The 21,445-nt window shown below is 38.5% G+C and overlaps 2 protein-coding genes across 5 annotated transcripts in view; both read left to right on the forward strand.

The window, feature by feature from the left end:
- Positions 1-816: 816 nt before the first annotated feature.
- Positions 817-13,029, forward strand: dcp2 (decapping mRNA 2). 2 transcript variants are annotated; one of them, XM_040048625.1, is made up of 11 exons: positions 817-1,376; positions 2,691-2,842; positions 3,061-3,188; positions 6,325-6,423; positions 6,520-6,672; positions 7,372-7,484; positions 8,341-8,421; positions 9,993-10,092; positions 10,447-10,536; positions 10,819-10,870; positions 11,439-13,029. In XM_040048625.1, exons 1-11 carry the CDS (start codon positions 1,309-1,311, stop codon positions 11,561-11,563), a joined length of 1,161 nt encoding a protein of 386 aa, XP_039904559.1. In that variant the 5' UTR covers positions 817-1,308; the 3' UTR covers positions 11,564-13,029. The 2 variants fall into 2 exon arrangements, with proteins under 2 accessions (XP_039904559.1, XP_039904558.1); XM_040048624.1 differs by having other exon boundaries at positions 819-1,376; positions 10,447-10,551.
- A 1,989-nt stretch (positions 13,030-15,018) lies between these two features.
- LOC120744320 (3'-5' RNA helicase YTHDC2) overlaps positions 15,019-21,445 on the forward strand; it is a 42,926-nt gene continuing 36,499 nt past the window's right edge. For all 3 annotated transcript variants that reach the window (XM_040048621.1, XM_040048622.1, XM_040048623.1), the window contains exons 1-6: positions 15,019-15,192; positions 16,991-17,156; positions 17,334-17,424; positions 18,903-19,099; positions 19,674-19,876; positions 20,338-20,504. In XM_040048621.1, the coding sequence (XP_039904555.1) occupies positions 16,997-17,156; positions 17,334-17,424; positions 18,903-19,099; positions 19,674-19,876; positions 20,338-20,504 (818 nt within the window). In that variant the 5' untranslated portion in view covers positions 15,019-15,192; positions 16,991-16,996. The remainder of the gene's footprint in view (positions 15,193-16,990; positions 17,157-17,333; positions 17,425-18,902; positions 19,100-19,673; positions 19,877-20,337; positions 20,505-21,445) is intronic.

Below are 21,445 nucleotides of genomic sequence, written 5' to 3' on the forward strand. Positions count from 1 at the left end.
GGCATTTGATTTTTCTGAATGCCAACCTGCATTAAGGACATACTGTTTGGCTACTGAGTTTGGTTCTGTTTCTGTTCTTTGTATTTGTTTGCAGTGTTTTATTTTTGTGTTGAATTAAAATGAAAAGTTTAATTAAAATATTAAACAAAAGTAAGAATGCCTGCTTTTGTAACAGAACAAATACATAAAATTTGGCAGTTATAAGGCTTCTCATAAAAACACTAAATGCAAAAGGGTTTATCAAAACACAAAACATTCATATTTGCCAATTAAAGATAAAATATGAGGCTACAGATGTTTTTTATTTATTTATTTATTTTTATTTAGAGCCATTTGGGACCCAAAAGAGCCAGCTCTTCTTTTGGAGTTGTGCCACAAGAACCCCATCACTAACTAACCCATGCTGCAGAACTTTGGAGTAAGTCGCTGAAACTTGTAAATGACAAAAAAGCCCGCTAAGTTGTTGTATTATTCAGTAAGTTCAGTTTTTGTTAAAATGAGGCCTCCCTATCTGAGATATTGATCATGATTTCCCTTTTTGTTAACACTTTTTGTACCTATGCTCTCAATTTTGTCTTGTTTCTTTCTTTTGTTTTTTCTCTCTTTTTTTTGGTGTTTCTTTTTCTCTTATTGTAATGCTCAACCGAATAGATGCATTAATAACGGTGCCTTATATGTTTATATTGTTGTTGACAAATAAAGTTCATTGAAAGAAAAAAAATGCTTCAGACTGAGCTCATCATGTGACCGAAAGGGAAGCCAAATGACGAACTTCCGGTTGTGAACTAACGTGGCGTTCATTTTATTTCAAGGTGTTGTAATAATAAACTTCTAATTTGTACATGGCGTTCGCGTTGGCATCACGGGAGAGTCCGAGTTTCCTGTGAGAGTCAAATTTTTTATATAACATTCGAAATACCACAAATCAGGAAAGGTCCACTATTCTGTGTAAATAAACTCACATTCAGCGGGCATTGTGTTGGTGTATAATATTAATGTGTAGTGTTTTCATCTACAAACAAAAACTTGTTTTTCTTACACCCACAGTCACACAGCTGAATTAGTACCCGTCACTTCTCTAAAACCACTATCTTTCACTGTATTTTCATCTATCCTACATGACTTGAACGCAACCTCAACATCATATTCCGGAGGAGCACGGCGAATTCGTAGTTAGTGAAAGCTGTTCGTTCCTAGTTTGTTTGAAGCTGGAGATTTATCGCGCTAGAAATAGAACGTAAACTAAAAACCATGGACTAGTGTGCGACTCTAATGGCTTTTGTACTTGGATGGTGAGAAGGAATCGGGATGTCGAGCACCAACATGGAAACAAAAAGAGTGGAGATACCCTCCAGCGTATTGGACGATCTCTGCAGGTAACTTGGTGTTTCCTGGGGACATCTAACACTGTTATTTACTTTAATTTAATTGTTATCACAAAAACCGATTAAGTGGTATCACGATGAACAGAAGTCCAAGATCAAGAGCAGTGGCGTCTATGGCGCATGGTATTATCTCTGTAGCTCTCCGTAGCTCAGTCAGTATGTGTACTGTGAACATAGTAAAGGGTGCACTGAATATTATTTATCCGTAGGATGACCACTACATCAAACCGAAATCCACCCTTTTAGAAGGAGCGTGGGCGAAGCACTGTATCACGAGTTAATCCAGTGGCTGGTAACATCAGTTTCAACCTATCGTCGTAGGTTAATGGATTCAAACAATAAAGGCTTGAATACAATAACTTTGACTTCGTGGTAATAATGTCATTTGCTCAATTACAATACCAATTTGCACGTCTCCCATAAGTTTTGATTTGCTACCTATATCTAAGGCACTACACTGAAAAGATGAACGAGTATTGACTAATATGTTATTACGGTAACTGAAAAACATCTGACGACTTGGATTCGTATCTCACACATCTATAGGACACTAGTAAATGACATGGCACTAAATACCCTCAATATTAAAAAAAAAGTGGGAGCTTGAATTAAATCTGATGACTGAGGAGAGGGCCTGGGGTATTGGCAGGATATGAAAGGGGAGAATCTTATTATTCTACAGACCCAATGGTGTTGGTGCTTAGAGTAAAATGCTGTAAGAAAAGAGTACATGTTCCTATTGTTCGCCAAGAAGCTTTTAACTGTTAAGTGGAGGAACATTGCTACTAGCATTGATCCAGTAGATACACGGACTGAAACACATTTACTTAACAGCAAAGCAAAGCTGCTAAGTATATTTGGTTGATTATACAGCCAAATATGGATACATATGTCTTAAGATGGACTCCAGTCATATCACACTTGAATGCCTAACTCCCTAAATATAACCAGATGCTCAACAAACAAAAACAGCATTAGAATTAAATAGCCCTTTGTCAAGGAAGGTTTTGGTAATATATGTTCAGTGTTGTTTACAAGAATCACAAAGAAAGCACCTCTCAGCATTAGCAAAGTTTTTCTCATTTTCCCATGCAAACTGTTTGTCTGCAGTTAATTTGTTAGAATCTGGTTAATGTCCTTCCTTTAAGCTTTAAAATGGAAAAAACGCAACATGAAGTAACAAGACACAGTACAAACATTGAGTTGCAGAGCAACACAAAGTATAATGACAGTACTGTGAAAGGAGAAGCTCTACATACAGTTTCTGGTCCTAATCCCATTTCTTTATTGTTTGTGCTTCCCCAGCCGGTTCATCCTGCACATCCCCAGTGAGGAAAGGGACAATGCTATCCGAGTTTGCTTCCAGATTGAGCTAGCCCACTGGTTCTACCTGGACTTCTGCATGCAAAACACTCCAGGAATTCCTCACTGCGGGATAAGAGACTTTGCCAAAGCTGATATCCTTACATGTTACAGAGATTTTAAATAACTTGTGATTTAAAAAAAAAAAAAAAAAAATCTGTTTTTTATAATGTGTATTACTTTTGAAGGCATTTTTTATAATGACAATAGGCAGTGTAGTTGTCCAGCACCTCTTCAGATGATCAAATGAGGTGTAGTTGCTGTTTATGTTACTTCATTTTAGCAGAGATAATTTTTCTTGACTGCTGCAAACTGTTCCATCACTGTCCGTTTCTGTTGCCTCACGGAGAGGATGTGCAGAAAGTTCTTGAGCAGTGGAAGGAGTACAAAATGGGTGTACCCACTTATGGTGCAATCATTCTAGATGAATCCCTTGAAAATGTGAGTTGTTGTATACTCATGCACTGCAATGGCTGTGAATTCTTTTCCTCTGTTTTAGCCACCGTGTTAATTAGTGACAGTATTGTATTTGTATGTTGAGATCTGGTAGCACTTAGAGAAAACAACTCCTCAATATGGCAAAAAATCTCAGCAAGTGGTGTGGTAATTAGTGTGGAAGTGGAATATTGTTATTCTGTGGACCCTATCGTTTTGGTACTTGATTCTTAAGGAAATCTGGATAGTAGATTCTAGGATCGGTCTTAGTTTATTTGAAAACGTTTTCTAAACTTCCAGTATAAAAAATGGTATTGACTGCAACAGATTCTTATAATTTAAATGGTAAATAATGTTCCTGGGTTTGTAGTGGACAGAAAAATGTATTGAATATTTGGCAGGTGCTTTTTGTTTGAGGAATTAAAATCCTCTTTTTAGGTTAGCATGCATCACACAATGACTATAGATGCGTAGTAATGTGGTTTGGCTTCTACATCAAAATTGCTGTGCTATGTTTTTCATACAAAACCTAGAAGCCATGCTATAATTGGGATGCTATAACAATATGTAGTATAAAAATTCCCCCCAGATTGCCAACAAACAGTAAAGCTCGGCCCCCACCTCTCCTTCCCTCTCAACTAATTTCTGTGTGTTACACTCACACCTATCACCAGCTCCCCACAGGCTGCGCCCTGAGCCCGGTTCTATACTCACTATACACTCATGATTCACACCAATCCACGCCACTAACTTCATAATAGATTTCACAGATGACAACAACATAGTTGGACTCATCCAGAGGCTGTCCACCTGGTGCTCTGTGAACAGCCTCACCTTCAACACAAAGAAAAAGAAGGAAGTCATCAATGATTTCAGGGAGTACAGAGCAGACCATCTCCCTTTATACATCAACGGAGACTGTAGAAAGGGTCCAGGATTTCCGACTCCTAGGAACCCACCTAGCAGAGAACATCTGCTGGACTGCTCACACCACCGCCACCGCCACTGCGTCTGCAGTAATGCAACGCACATGCAACGCTGCTATGATGTCTGAGATGTTGCGATGAGGTAGGTTCATGGCTGGTAGTTGGATAGGACCAGTCCATTCTAGGAATCCTTGAGTGTCGGGACTTTCCGGCCTTCAGTTAGCCATTCTGTTTGTGTCTCATCCATTAGCAGCTGGTTCATTTATGCTGCCAGGCACTCATGAAGCACAGTTAGCTTCTTAAGCCTGTAGATGTGGATCATGTCTGCGCCTGGTGCTATCCAACTCTTCATGTTTGACTCTTTCTTGGATGTCTCCCACTGTGATATGGATAATGGACCCTGTTCAGGGATATGTATCAATTCATTTCAAAGCCTTTATTGTCACTGCATTTGAAAACACAATGACATTTGAATCACATCACCCGGTTGGCAACCAAACACACCCAGATATGTGTCTCACATGTAAGCAGTGTGAACAAATAAATAAACAAAAAGTAGGAAAAAGATTAATTTAAATGTGCATTGTAATAAATACTAAAAATGAATATTTAAAAAATCTCCACTTTATTCATATTGAGAACAGATTTGACACAGTAAAGTAATTACACTGACTGTAGTTATTGCACTTGAACTGTTTTTGTGTAGTTGTTTTTGTTCAGGGTTATTGCCTGTGGGAATAAACTTTTGAGCCTACTGGTTCTCGTCTTCAGAGACCTGAGGGCAACATTTGGAACAGGTTATGGCCTGGATGTGAAGAGCCAGTGGCGATTTTTATGCCCCTGCTGATGTAGTGTTTAACTGCAATTTGCCGAAAGGATGAGAGGTGGCAGCCAGTGACTTTTTTTGTGTGCTGTGTTTATGATGTGCTGTAGTCTTCTTTTTTTTTTTTTTTGTCTGTGGATGAGGAGCTTGCATACCACACTGTGATGCAGTATGATAGCAGGCTCTCACCAGTAGCTCCGGCTGCAACTTGTTTCTCTTCAGGACTCTAGGGAAGTGCCAGCACTGCTGAGCTTTCTTCACTGTGGCGGTGGTGTGAGCAGTCCAGGAGATGTTCTCTGCTAGGTGGGTTCCTAGGAGTCGGAAATCCTGGACCCTTTCTACAGTCTCCGTTGATGTATAAAGGGAGATGGTCTGCTCTGTACTCCCTGAAATCATTGATGACTTCCTTCTTTTTCTTTGTGTTGAAGGTGAGGCTGTTCACAGAGCACCAGGTGGACAGCCTCTGGATGAGTCCAACTATGTTGTTGTCATCTGTGAAATCTATTATGAAGTTAGTGGCGTGGATTGGTGTGAATCATGAGTGTATAGTGAGTATAGAACCGGGCTCAGGGCGCAGCCTGTGGGGAGCTGGTGATAGGTGTGAGTGTAACACACAGAAATTAGTTGAGAGGGAAGGAGAGGTGGGGGCCGAGCTTTACTGTTTGTTGGCAATCTGGGGGGAATTTTTTTTAATCCAGATGCAGGTTTGAAGGGGGAGATCAAAGGCAGACAGTTTGTTTATGAGTATGTCTGTGATTAGTATATTAAAGAGCATTCGCACATGGTTTCTCCATTTGATTTTGCCTGTGAGTGAACTGGTGTGGGTCTCAGGATAAGGCTTTGGCTGGCTTCTGGCTTTAATGTGTTTTAATACCAGCCTCTCAAAACACTTCATAGCAACAGTGCAACCTGTTTGTAGTCAGTCAGGCTGTCAGGGGTGGAATTCTTGGGCAGGGGGAGGATGATTGCAGACTTCAGGAAGGGTGGGATGTTGGCTTGTGCTAAGAATGTGTTGAAGATCTTTGTGCAGACTTCTGTAAGTTGGTCAGAACATGCCTTGAGTAGCCTACCCGGCACATCATCAAGGCCGGCAGCTTTCCTCTGGTTCACTGCACTAAGCACCTGTCTCACCTTGTGCTGTTATACAGCGAGGGGTTTCATGCTGTTGTCAGATGGAATCAGTGTGTTCCGGCTGGGTCTTTTTTCCTCACACCTGGCAAAGAACTGATTTAGGTTTTCTGCCAGGGAGACACTGATATTTTGGGGAGAGGGGCTGCCTCTTTTGTAAATTATCAAGTGTATGAGGCCTGTGAACACTCGTGCATGTGTTTGGTGAATGAAAAGAATTCTATGTGTTTCAACTTACTGGTCTTTTGTTTTATTTCAATTTCAGGTACTGCTTGTTCAGGGCTACCTTGCAAAATCTGGTTGGGGCTTTCCAAAGGGGAAGGTTAATGAGGATGAAGCGCCAAATGACTGTGCAGTTCGTGAAGTAAGTCAGGCAGTTCTTATATCAATTTAAAGAAATAAAAGTCACATATCTTAAAATGGCTTTAGTTCTTATTTGATAATGATGGTTGCTTTCCAGGTGTTGGAGGAGACGGGTTTTGACATCAAGAACCGTATCTGCAAAGATGTTTACATAGAGCAGAAAATCACTGACCAACTAGTGCGGCTCTACATCATACCAGGAGTGTCCAAGGATACAAAATTCAACCCCAAAACTAGAAAAGAGATAAGGGTAAAAAAAACCAACAGTTTTTCTACCTTTCGGTCCAGATTTATTAATGTCTTGAGCTTGTGCAAAGCCTCTTTTGTCACTTTCTGGATGAAAATGAATTAAAATGCACTGAATAAAAAGGAGGGAACAGAGAAGCCCAGAGCTCTCTCCTTATCCACCTCCTCCAGCTCTTAGCTGACACCTTTTTAGGCCAGCTAACAGGTGTAATCTCTCCAGTATGTCCTGGGTCTATCCCTGGGTCTTTTTCTAGTAGGACACACTCAGAACACCTTACCAGGGATGTTCATATAAGGTGGTTTAGGGATCATAGTCCTATCCTCAAACCACCTCAGCTAGTTCTTTTTGATGAGGACGAGTAGTGGCTCTACTTTGACTCATTTCTGGATGACTGAATTCCTCACTTTATCAATAAAGGTGGGGAGAGGAATCGAGCACCCATTCTTCTAGAAAACTGGGTCCCAGTTGTCCAGTTCCTTGGAATTGTTAGTCTGCCTGCATATCGATTCCGCTTATCGTTTCTTGCACTTGCACTACAATCAGCAGATTTCAGTTTGTGTCAGACAGCATGCTAAAGCTAAGCTAGGTGTAGCAGAAGCAGAAGTTTTCTGGTCCTTGATCTGTACTGTCTGTAGCTGACAGAAATGTTTACACTTTCACTTTGTTTTTGCTTTTTGTTTTGTTTTTTTGCTTTTCTTGTAGAACATTGAATGGTTTCCTATTGAGAAGCTTCCCTGTCACAGGAATGACATGACACCAAAGTCTAAACTTGGACTTGCCCCAAACAGGTTTTTCATGGCCATTCCATTTATAAGGTGTGTTTCTAGAAAACAACATCTAATCATTTTTATTGTCCATTGATAGTTTTGAGTTATAGCAAGGTATACGTTTGTTTTCTTTCTGGTAATAAGATGAGCAAATAAATGTCACTCTTGTGTCTGTCTGAAATTCAGGTGAAATGTGTTGAGCCCAGCTTATCGTAAAGACTTGGAAAAAAAAGGTTGCACTGACACTGGGCCGATTTTAGTACTTATACCATATAATGCTTCTACTTCTACCAGCACTTCCTAGAAGTTGCGTGCTAATGTGCTCTCTTTAGTCTCACCATGGAATTGTGAAGAGAAGAAATGTCAATTTCTTTGTCACACTAAGATGATCACCATTACTCTTTGTAATACAGTTATTATTGTAGCAAAGTAATTTCAAATATCAATATACGATGGACGAATAAAGTATTTCTCATCTCAGCTCATCTCCTTTAACACATCCATGGGTTTGGGTACTCCCCAGGGTCAGAATGTCAGTGTGAAGATGTGGTTTCATGTACTGAGTTTAAATATTCAGTGAAATTGGCATGAAATCCATAATAGTAAATGAACAAGTTCATGGAGGGAGAAATGGATCAAAAGTAGCAGCTGCTCTGAAATCAGTATGGATGTCAGAGACGATCTGCTCTTCAGGGCCATCAGATCTGAAAATAGAACTAATGATCCTTACCCATATAAGTTAGCCTTCTTTTTGTAATTTGGTCCAGTTAATGCATATTGATCAACCAGTTGTGCATCCATGAAGTCTGTCAAACCTCTGAACTGTCTAAATAAAATTTTGCGTCTTGTTTGTCATGTTTTTGATTTTATGTCTAATGGCAGATCTTCTGCTTTACTTGTGTAGACCACTGCGAGACTGGATTAGCCGGAGGAAAGGCGAGTCAACAGACAGTGATGAGGACTTTGCAAACATCAGCAACATTCGGTAAAAAAACAAACAATTCTGCAACAGAAATCCCACACGGTAGTCAGTTCAAGTCAGTTGTATTTATATAAGGCCTAATCACAATTTTTTTTTACCTTAAGGCGCATTATTTTATAGGATAAAGACCCTGCAATATTAAGCAGGTTTTATAATTTTTAAATCTATGAGTCTGGTAGGGTCTGCTTGGGTCCCTGTTACGTTAATTTTGTTATGCGATAGTGACAGCAAGGGTCAACTACTTGGTTTTTTGATTGCACAGACTCGTCTGTAGAAAATTTACATCACAATCCCCCAGCTACAAACACGCCCAGGCAGTGGACTTCAAAGAAGTATGACAGGAATGACTACTCAGCTGTCGGATCTCCACCCGTCTGTGTTCATGTCTGCACCAGGCTTTAGAGAGAAACTCCAACAATCAGCCAATCCCCTATTACCAAGCACTTGACGACAGTAGGAATTCCCTTTTAAAAGTAAACCTCTGGCACAAGCAGGTTCAGGGAGGGGCAGCCATCTCTCATGTCAGGTATCACCAACTCTGCCATTCCCGTCAGCTCTACCGAGATTTATACCTTCTGGGAGCTCGACACATTCGCCTCAGTCCTAGCAGCAGGCTTTTCTAGTTTTACCATTTACCATTCAAAGCATGTAAGACTAAAAGGCATTTTGACCCATTTATGCAGAACATTATTCCGTTTCTTAAATAATGTTTGGGGTTTTTTGTCCCCAGGTTCTTTGGTGTCCTTAAAAAATCTAGAGACATGCATCCACAAGCCCCCCTATGAAATTGAAAGTTTTCACCTAAAGTGCTTTTTTAACAGAGCAGGTTTATTCTTTATTCTTTGCTCTACTGTGCAATGATGTGCTTTAGCCTTGTGATGCTCAAACCTTGTGAAGTCAAGTAAAAACAACTGTTGATGCTCACAAAGAAGGACATGGATTTTGTAACAGGCTTTGTGTAATCTTAGCCCCAAACAGACTCACAGACTATTTGGGCTCACAGTGCAGATTTTACTTTATTTACAATGCAACAGTTCACAGACCAGCCAGCTCTGATGTCCTTGACTCTCCAACTCTCTGGCGTGCAACTGGAATAGCCTTCCCTGGCACTGCCCCTGGAACCCACTGCACACCCCTCCCTGAGCCACAGAACAACCCCATAAAAGATGTGCAGTTATCACAGGACTTAGAGTAAAAAAGCTGGAGTGAGAAACATCATCAAGAAATTCACGGAAAGCCACACAGTCAAAGTAGACAATCACTAGAACTCTGCATAGGAATGGACTGTGAGGTTGCATAATAACAATAAGGTTGACACTCTTAGTTTTTGGAAATATTTGGGAATTTTTCTGTCTCTCTGAGATGGGCAGACTAAGCAATTTACCATCATGTGCACATAGAGCACTGAGAGTACTCCATGTGGGCTCTCAATGCTTTTAAAAGCATTGTTATGTTTATGTATAAACATAAGCAAATCAAAACATGAAATGAAATTCAGTGAAATTCCCACACTTTCATAGATTGCCGCAATTTCAAAAATCCAATTTCTTTTTGTTCTTCCTTCTGTCTCATAGGTCAAAATCTCGTCACCTCACAGGTAGCGATGCCTTTCCAGGAGACAGCTGGACAAAACACAAGCAGCAGAAAACTTTGGGCCAGTTTGAACTGAACCAGGTTAGAAAAAGACTACAGTCAGTCACCATGTGATAACAGCAGGCAGATAATTAAAAATGAGGGAAAGAATCTATCAGTAAGTGTAATGATTCTTTCAGCCTATGTCCTGATAGAAAATGTACGTCTCAGCAAGTCCAAATGAGAAAGATAAACATGTATGAACAGGCATTTGTTATGTTCTAGTTGCATGTGGAGTACTCAATGTGATTCAGGTCCAGACTTTGCCAAGGCTTTATTAAATACGTCTGATTTAACTATATTATTAATTACTATATAGGTATAAGATGGAAGTAGAATCTGTCATTTGTTATTATAACCACAGTCATCTCATAAAATCTGTTCTTTACTCTGTAGAAACCAAATGTGAAAGGCAATGGGAAGAAATTTCAAGACTTGCCTTATATGAAGAAAGGCTCTTGTGACAATGGAGCCAGCAACCAGCAGGTGAAAACCATATTAGTAAGTGCCAAAACATTTTTGGTCCAGATAGCGGTTTTTAGTAACCAGAGAAGCCTCAGACATTATGCTGACATTTAAACCAGAAAAAGCCTCAAGATCATCAGTCAAAAACAGCACATGCACTTTCTGCTGGTGCAACTTAGCTAATATTAAGGGTTTCAGATGCTGTTTTTATTGAATATATAATATTAGTAAGCATTAAGCATTTAAATTTGGCATCATGTAAATAGTTAATGAATTACCAGCACTCTTTAACCGATTCTACAGAAGGAAGATAAAAGACTTCAACCGCGAAGACTACAAGACAGTTTTGAAAGAGGTATGATTTTTCAGCACTCTGACATTCTATTTGGTCGAAAGCCTTTACGTAGATCTAGGGTTTATTTCTACTCATTTGACCAAAGGAGCACTTAAAAAGACAAGATATTCCTTTCACTGCAATTTATCTAAGAGCCTTCTGGACAGTCAGCAATGGCAAATGCTCCTTGCACCCTTCATATCACATGTTATTAACACTGTTAATAAAATGCATGTAATATATCATTATCTAATGGAGTAATGCTCACAATAGGAGTATATGCAACAAATCTAACTGCTTATAAGTAAATTTAATCTGAATCTATTGAAATAATGGTGATGTGGTTCTCAAAGGCAAACAGTAGTTATGTAGTCATCCCTTTGACCTGAATGGTTGACCATTCACTGTAATGCATCAAGTTACGTATGGAGCAATAATTTTATTTGGTGTGACAAATGATTTTTAATTTCTGTGCTTTCCATTTTATGCATATAAAGATTAATTTAATTTAATTTAATTTCATAGATGATGACCACTGATAGCCTCCAATTGCCACATCACACAGTTAAACGGGTTTTTCTTTTCACAGATGCAGCTCCAAGCAGCTCCTGCGGTCATCAAGAGAGTAGAGATTATGAGCCAATGCTGTCCTCTAAGGCTTTCCTACATTTCAGATTTGACAGAGACGCCATCATGAAGAGTTTCGATTACTGATATCGTTGATGCTGATCTGTGCCTCCTCTGTAACGTCAAACCTTGAACTCAAGAGACATTCTAAATTAAGGATATGAGTAAACAAGGGATATTAAGGATGTAACTAAACCATCTCCTTCTCATCTTGACTTGCTTTTTATGTGCATGTGTGTTGCCTTTCTCACTTCAGAGTAAGTTTTCCTGAAAGAGGTAAACCATAGTAGAGGACTACACAGGTAAATCAGTAACTTTTTACAGGTAAATGATGTTTTGAAAACATTTACTTTGAACTTTTAAGTACATTTATGATGACAGTGAAAAGTGGGAAATTAATCCTTAGTGCATTTGGCCAGCGAATCTATTTTTGAATTTGTCATGTTATATTTTGGTTTTAAGCTATAATATATTCAGATAATAGCTTCCTCCAGTCATTCAGTTAAGTAGCAAACATTTTCTGCACGGTGTCTTTTAACAGTGAAACTGGCTTAATGATATTACAGTGTTCTTCGGTTTTTTTCCTCTCAAGAAACTTTAGATTTTATGCAGAAATATAGAACTTTGTATAACATCTTTGAATAATGACTTGGGAAAGAAATAAAGTTGTCTTTAGATTGAATGCCATTAAATTCATGTTACTCTGTCACTGTATCACTCTAGGACTGCCAATATTAAAATCACTATATAAAGCTGATGATTGCAGATCCAAGAAGTGAAAAGGTCTGCCATTATGAGAATGACCATGAAGCAGGATATTTCTTTTATTTTTGATTAGAGTTAGCTGAATCGAAGACAATTCAAATGAAAAACGTGGAGGACTGCACAAATATCTTCCAGTTTAAATACGAAATTATAAGTGAATTTCACATTCAGTTTAATTAGCATCATGGTAGTGCAGCACTTATACACAATAGTTTTAATTCTAATTTTGGTGTCATGTTTGCATTTTCACCATCAAATATGTACAAATGTACAAAGATGATTTTATCATATATCATTAAAGCTCAATCTGACTGATTTGCGATCTGCTTTAGACCTGTGTTTCTCAGTCTATTTCGAACAGTCTTAATTATAGCCTTTTACCACATCTACCATGTTTTACCATGTTTCCTGTGATATTTCTTAACTGTAAAAGTTCTCAGTCATAGAAACACTATCTGACTGCTATGGTATTCTGTTGGCATGAAAACTGGAAAAGTTTGGGTTATTTACTTTGATGGAGGATGGCACCATTGAGCCACTAGATCAGAAAACAAAAGCAAGGGCAGTATTATAGATTATAGTTTCACTGAGAGTAACTGTTTTCAAACCACATCTCAAGCAGTTCTCATTTTCCTTGGAGGGATTATGCACTGGCAGATGATTTCATTGCATTTGATGTATTTTCTAGTAAAGTGAATCCCTGGGACTTACTTTTACCATTGACTGTAATTCATTTTGGGGTGTTCTGACTTTAAATGAGAATGTTAATAAAAACTTTTTTTTCAGTCTCAGAATTTAACTTACTTAAAATAAAATCATACATCAAGAAATACTCTTCAATGTGGTCCAAAAGTCCACTGCCCTCTCTCCTAAATATCTCCATACCTCCTGTACCCCCCTCGCTGTATGTCATCTGGGCCAACTGCCTTTTATCATTCTCTTCATAGCTGCTCCTTAAAAATTTCTCTGCATTTTCCAATTCGTCATCTGTCCTCCATCTGTCCTCGCTCTCTCATCTTTTCAACACTCTCTTCACTTAGCACACTTAGCACATTTCCATCTCTGTTCTTAACCACCTAACCTGCTACATGTCCTTTCTAGCTCAGTCTCTCTGCTCAGCCAATCAATACAAGTCATTTTTCTGTTCCTCAGTGTCCACCCTTACATGCAACTCAGTGAAAGCCTTGTACTTTACGTCTGTCACCCCTCCTTTTGCCATGCATATAGCATCCCAGTAGTCCTTTCTACTGTATTAGGTGTTTTCCCTAAGTAGTACAGCTGTACTTCCCATCAATCTGAAAAATCTTGCCTACCACTACTACTATCTACTCCATTTAATCCTCTGGGTTTGATATGTGTGTGATCCTCAAGTTTGGGTCCTCGACCCAGAGGCCTGGGAGTTTGAACAGTCTGTACAGTATCTTAGCTGCTCTTAAAACTACACTCTTCTGCACAGAGACCTCTAATGTTGTGCCTGCAATCTGCTGGAACCACTCTTCTAGATTTGGAGTTTTAACTTCTAATGCTGCTGTTACCACTCTTGAGTGGTAACAGCACTCACTTCCTACTTTTTCCAGGCTTGTTCTGTGTGGCTTTGAATTTGAATATTTCTGACAGCTCAAACCTTTACTGTGTGTGAATTGGAATATAACTTTTAACTTGATTTGAGTTGTGAAAAATGGCATCCCCAAAAATCCCAATTTCAACCCTATTAAAAATTTGACTTTAAAGCTGGGTCTGTGCTGGGGAACCAACCAATTAAAATCAGTTCTGCCAAGAACCACCAGAGAAACTTTTTGATGGCTACCAAAAGCATCTGGTTGAGGTGCAACTACTGTACCTAAGAGACATTTAATAAAAAATTCATGGGGGTGTTATATTTGAACCTGTGTATATACTTTTGACCCTGTGAGATGGCTCAGTTTGTAAACCTGGGGGGCTCCCAGTCTGATGTGGTGGTTAGTAATACTGGGGAACCACAAGGAATGGTCCTATTGCCATTCTTGTTTACCTTGTACACCTCAGATTTCCGTTATAACAGTTAAACATGACACTGCAGTAGTTGGGTGTATTAAGGGTGGACAAGAGTGAGAGTACAGGAAGCTGTTAAGGAACTTTGTTGAGTTCAAAGAAATCACCTCCTTCTGAGTGTCAGCAAGACAAAAGAGATAGTGGTTGACTTCAGGAGGAAATAGCTTGCTGCTGGCGTGGAGGGAAGGGGACAGCATCAGTGCCAGAGATGCCAGCAGGATCAACAAACTCATCTGCAACCCTGCATCACTGGTCAGAATCTGGAGGTGTTTGAGTCAGTGATGGACAGGAGGTCACTGAATAAACTGCTCTACATCATGGACATCACTCCCACTCAACTCCACACTTCTCCTTCACCCTCAGACCGATTCGCCGCCATGAAGAACGCTTCAGAAAATCATTCTTGCCGTTCTCTATAAAGCTCTGTAGTAATTCTTCATTCTGTGACTGGTGAATACACATGTTAGACATAGGATTCTAAACATAATTTGTAGTATACCTTCGTGCAGCTATGTTTCTTTGATTTATAGATTCATTAAAGCAATTTGCACTTCTTTCATACATTTATCTATCTATAAAGCACGCATGAGAAATAACTTGAAGGTAACATCAGAAAAATTTCTTGGTGAAAAATACACATCTATGTAACATATACATAACACCTATATTCTTGAAACAAACGGTTTACTTGAATTTTCAGCCTTCGGAGCCATGCTCCAGACCAGTAGGCGGCGGTAATGCTAATAAACTCAAAAGAAGAAGAAGACACAAAAACACGGGTTTAAATGGATCAGATTAGCGGTGGTCTAAGGTTTACATAAAAAGGAAACTCAATTCAGCTTTGGCTTCTTGCGTATTCATGTGAATCATCCTACTATGTGAATTGTTGAGAGTACAGTCGAACGTCTTCACTAATCAAGGTACGATATAATTTCTAAATTCGTTTTCTGTCAGGTTTGGACCTACAGTCAGCTACATTTTATGACGATATTCCTTTCCTCTTAGCTAAATTATTTCTGTGTTTGGCCACCAGAACAATGAAACACTTAAGCCACTTGTTAAGAGGGCTCTTTAAAGCAAACGTAGCTAACCGAAAGACTGCTTTGTCTAAAGTTGTAAGATGCTTCTCGCCGAGAACTGCACCTGTTTCGTAGTTATATAGCATGCTAGTAATGTAGTGGTAACCTTTATGCTAGAAGTTACACGGCTTACACAAGTTGCACTCTTTGGATAACTTTTCAAAAATAAATCAAAAGTAGATTAGTATTGATGTCCCAACTTCACAGTTTTTATGCTTTTTGGTGATGTTTTGGCAGCTTGTCAACGTGTCCAAAGGTTTCAAGTCGCAGCTATGATATAAGTAGAAAGCAAGAGTAAAAGTCGTCTAAAATGTATTCCAACTTCTGGTCAAAACAGGTATAATCTTAGCCTACCAACACTGTGATCCACAAGCACTACCCTATGCCGAGAACTGTAGTTCTGTAGTTCTCTCGGTTATGATTGAAAATGTTTAAACTCATTAGTTGTGGATGCTACCTTTACGGTTTTGTAATTGGCGGGAAAGAAAATTGTTCGAAAACGACATGTTCTATCTCCAAAGAAGAGTCTCGAAGCATTCTATGACTGTGAGTGGCTGAAACAGACCAAACCATAACTAGGTAGGGCTGGCGCCACTCGGGAAGCACAAGGGATCATGTATCTGGTTAAAGTTTGAAGGTTCATCTACACCAAAGTACAGATCAGGATGAATTATTTCCATAAGGTCCAATACAATCGTACTGCAGTTCCACTCACCACAAAAATCATCTGTTGGTTATATTGCCATTTGACTTTTTTCTGATACTGATACTCACAACAGCGCGCGCATAAACTTAAGAAATCCAGCAGCATAACTGAACCGATGAAAAATGAATCGTGTCTTTATTTTGAACAAAATAATAGTATGATGGTGCATTATGTTGAGTAGGCACCTGACTTTGTAAAGCTGTGACGATCACCAGTTAACATGGGTGTGTTTCATAAATCAGTAACAGGTATTATACAGCTCACAGAGGGAGCAAGATGTGGCTGACCTGTGGACTCGTGGGAAAAACGTGTGCTTGCGATTTATGTCACATAAATGCATATATATGAAACTTCGGACTCTATTGATTTTTATTTCATTCATTTTAGTCATGTTTTGTATTTGTTAGTAAATTAACAGCTAGCTTAATGTACTTAACACCTTATCTTTTCTGATATCTTTCCTTTTTGAAGCACCCAATAACAATACCACCTCACACAGCTAGATGGAAATACAATAAACAAATGAATCAATAACATAGTGGTGAGTTGACATTGATTGATTTAAGTGGCTTAAAAGACAGTAGAACATTTTGAATCACACATTAAAAAAAAATTAACTACAATATTTGATTTTTAAAAATTCTTTTTAGCTCGAGCATCGCTAGTGCATTCAGACATTCCTCTACCATTGAATTAAGCAAGATTGTCTGAAGGTTCTTGCTTACTTAGCTTCAGCTGTTGTCATGCCAGTGGTTGTGGGGACGCTGAACAGAGTCACAGTCTCAGGGGGGGGGAAAATAACATTCAGGAGATATGCAAGTCTATAGATTCTCTTTTTATGTTGGTTTTTTAAGAGGTTAACAACAAATAAGCTGCAGGAAATGATGCATGCATGTATGTTTTCACAACACTTTTTCTGTTGTTTTCTTGCAGTGCAATATGTCAAAAATTGGTGCAGCTACACAAAAACCATCCATGAACCATAATGCACCACAACATGGTTCCAGTGCCAGCAACTTTAAAGAAATTCATATTGATGAAGAAGTCAAGATAGCAGTGACCTTGGCTTTTGAGAGGTTTCAGTACAGTGACCAGAAAGGTATAAGCTGTTTTTATTGGTCTATATAAGAAAATGAAAAACATTCATTCTTATAGTATCTGACATCATTTTGCCAGTGTCATATTCATTACATCTCCCAGAATGAGCAGAAAGTAATTATGGTTGTCACTCAATAATTTGCTACTATTTATTATTTTTCTTTCCCTGACTAAACAGAGACCGAATTTCCTTCCTCCTTGACCAGTACAGAGAGGGCTTTCATTCATCGAATGGCCCAATCTCTGGGTTACATTTCTAAGAGCAAAGGGTAAGTTCTTCCTCCAGGATTGTTGCTCATCAGTATCTCAGTCATTACACCTTGTGCTAAATGTAAGTAATTAGCACTGAAAATGAGCTGAGTAATTTAAAAATGAATGTACCCTCTTTCTTAAAAGGGAGACAGAGCATTAATCTGCAGTAAAGTTGGTTTGTAGTTTTGATTTAAGTGATTTTAATGGTGACTTTGCAATTGCATATAATGTCTATAGCCATACCTTATTGCTGATCTGGACTTCCTTAATAAAAAGAAATATAATAATTAGGAATTATTAGTGTTAGGGTGAATACATAGATGCCAGTGGTCATTACAAATTGTGCTGTTTGTGTTTTCTCCTGCAACTTTGCACTTGGCATCTCTGAGGTCAATTTACCTCAGAGATGCCAAAAGTTGACAAAAGCCTTCTTTTCAGAAACAACTATGCATGCTTGAATAACTGCTCTGCTTCCTATTCAGCACTTACACAAATATTAATTAAAGTTATCTAATTTAATTCCAGTTACAGGAGTACAGACATAGTCCATTGTAATTATATCAGTAAATAGCTTTTGATCACACCTTGTAGATTTTGCATTTGTAGAGACACTGAATTATAATCAATTTGCAAATTTGTGTTTAAGTATAATCACAATGTGATATGAACAGGGTTTGAATATTTAAAAAGAACATTTCATCAAAGATTTCAATTAATCCTTGAAACATTTTTATGTGATTTACTGCAAGACTAGTAAAGTAGTATTGGTTAAATTTTAATAAATGTTAATTATTCTAGATTCTTTTAGGAACTATAAAATTCTCTGAGGTGATTGAGACGCTAGCATTTAAAGATTATACATTTTATCTAAAATTAATTAAGCCACATTCATTAGAGGTAACTAAACAGGTATGTGCAACTAAGTTACACATATCACCACCATACCTCTCGTCAGACTTGTCAGATCTTACTGTCAGCTGGTAAACTGGTGGGTAATTAAAAGAAGAAATTTAATTATATTGAATAACCAATGTTGAATTCACAAAAAACCCAAAAACTTGACAGCAGTGTAACAAGAAATACAAGACGTTTCTGTCTGTGAGTCCCCCTTATTACAAGGAACAGTGTCTTGTTTTTCACAATCCTGCAATTCAGTTTTTGCAGCATGACCAGTTCCTGGCACACATTTATTAAATTATGCTTTTTATGTCATTTCTGTCCTTAACAGCTCTCTTTCCAGTTCCTTCAAAATCCTCTTTTATCACCCATGCCTCACTTTACTGCTACACGCAAAGGGAAGGTCATTAGTGAACCTAACAACAGGGGTTTCAAATACATCACTTCTTCACTGAAGACCAACCACACATCCCCACAAGCTAGACTGGGACTGAGGAGCTGTCAAGCCTAACTTACAATTACAGAAACCCCCAGAGCAATAGACCAAAACAAGTTTTAATAAGTATGGTAATGGAAGAACGTTTTCCTTGTCTTTCAGAAAGGGACCAAATCGCTTTGTCACCATCAGGAAGAAGAATGAAACGGATAATCCTCAGCCAACCATACCCATGACACTCTCCCAGAATACCTTATATTTCATCCGCAGTCTGCTACAGAGGTTTCCCGTCAGCAAGAAGGAACGCATAGATATACAACCCAATGAAAAAAGTGGCATATCTGTGCCTGCAGAACCTGGTGATTGTCATTGTGTGTGCATAAAATACAGCTGTGTTTTACTGATGACTGCTAATATTCTCTATGAACTGGAGAGAAAACAACAAAAAAGGACCAAACTGATGTTAAAGAAAAATGTTGACTCTTAGCTTACTGGGCTGCACGGGGAGAACATTGGTAGATATACATTGGCTATAACTTTATGTCTTAAAATATAAAGTTACAAAGTCACAGACAGAAATAAAGTCAACTTTGCTTATTATTCCAGTTTGGACATTTCAAAATAAAGACCTAAATTGCTTTAAAGACTGTGCACACTTTCAGCTGTCTTTTTTTTTTTTTTTTTTTTGTGTGTGTGTGTTTCCAAGCCTGACGGCACTAGTCATATGGGCTTGAAACGCAGGGGCTAACCCAAGCGTATTTTTTTTGATGTGGACCAAATCTCCCATATTGTGCTTCTGTAACAGTAATTGTAAAATAATAACAAACACACACACAAAGTGAAACAGAAATATCTTTTGACACCTTTCGTCTTTGGATATAGCTCAGTCAGCAGCTGCATTGTTCTTAGCCTGTCTTTGTTGTGTTCTTTCAGACAACAGTTATGACAAGAACAGAGCGAGCGGACGTTTAAACAATGGGATTCCTATGGTTCCTCGGAGGAGAAGTCCATCAGAGCTGGACAGTTTTCGATGCTCCCTGCCTGTGCATGAACACCAGGAGGAGATCATCCAAATTATCAAAAAAAACAGGGTCGTGCTCGTGTTGGGAGAGACTGGCTCTGGAAAAACAACACAGGTGTGTCTGTGGACAAATAGATATTCCAACACTCGGTTCTGACATCTTAGTCATGTTTGCTTTCTACATTTTTTATTTATTAAAATGTTTATCCTAAGATACACACTGAAAACGTAGACAACGCACCAGTAGCCTCTGGCTGTAATTGCTCTTAGGATGTGGAGGTTACTTGGTAACCTTACCTCCGGTACCTCTGCTTATAACAAGTAAAATATTTAGATACTCAACCTGTACCTATATGTTATGTTAATATTATAATATGTTAAAATTATCAAAAGAATATCTTTTTAGAATGGGTTTCTTTTCAAAAGTATAGTTGATAAAATGTTTAATGCATGTTTTAAAAAAATAAAGTCATAATTAAATTATATATTGTGTCTGGGAAAAATAGATCTTAAAATTTACTGTGTTGGGGTTTTCCATTTTCAATGTGGTTATACATATTGATATATTTTATCCAGATCCCACAGTTCCTTCTGGATGACTGCAGCAAGAAAGGAGAGTCCTGCAGGATCTTCTGCACTCAGCCCAGACGCCTGGCTGCCATTGCTGTGGCTGATAGAGTGGCAGCTGAGAGGGGGGAAGGTGTGGGCCAGACTGTCGGCTATCACATCAGACTTGAGAGCAGGTAGATAAGACCAAAGCGAAAAATGACCAAATTATATTTAGGTTTGAGTTAAGCAAAGGACTTGTAACATGTTCACAGTACACATGCAACTGTAAATAATTTTTAAACTGATAAAATAATCAGAGTTAAACCTAAAAAAAATTCATATCCAAAAAAACCATTAGAGGCAAAACCGAAATATAAAAGCAGACCTGTCCCTTTGTAAATAATGTGCCGTGGATATAAAGCAACAGTATAGTTGAATTTAATTTAATTTATATAGGGCCAGTTCACAACAGCAGTCACCTCAAGGCACTTTATATTGTAAGGTAAAGATCCTACAATGTTAGAAAGAACATCCAACAATTAGATAATCCCACAGAAAAAAGCACTCTGTGACAGAACCAGGCTCAGGGAGGAGCAGCCATTTGCTGTGATGGTGAGGGGAATGGGAAGAGAACAGAGAAAGACAGGAGAAAAGGCAAACAATAAGAGAAAGAGCCAGAGTATAATGCTAGTGATTAAATACAGTAGTGGTGTATAAACACACAGATAGTTTTTTTTTTTTTTTTTTAAAAAACTAAAAAAAAAAGATGAGCGAAGAAGAAACGCTCAGTGCATCATGGGAAGCCTTCCAGCAGCCTAACACTATGGCAGCCATAACTATAACCTTTATCAAAAAGGAAAATGTTAAGCCTAATCTTAAAATTAGATAAAGTTTCTCTCTCCCAAATCTAATTTGGGAGCTGATTCCATAGTAAATGGGCCTTATAGCTAAAGGCTCTGCCTTTCATTCTGCTTTTGAAAACCCTTGCATTAGGGTTGTCCTCCTCATCCCAGTGTTGTTGTGGAACAGTGAGGCTTGGCTCTTGGAAAGTTTGAGCATTGTGCTCATAGTGTTGAGACATCCTGTTGTGCCAGTTACGCACGTCTTCTGATATCTTCCCCTGTCATTGTAAATA

This window comes from Simochromis diagramma, unplaced genomic scaffold (assembly GCF_900408965.1).
Source record: "Simochromis diagramma unplaced genomic scaffold, fSimDia1.1 OVJJ01000683.1, whole genome shotgun sequence".
NCBI lineage: Eukaryota > Metazoa > Chordata > Actinopteri > Cichliformes > Cichlidae > Simochromis > Simochromis diagramma.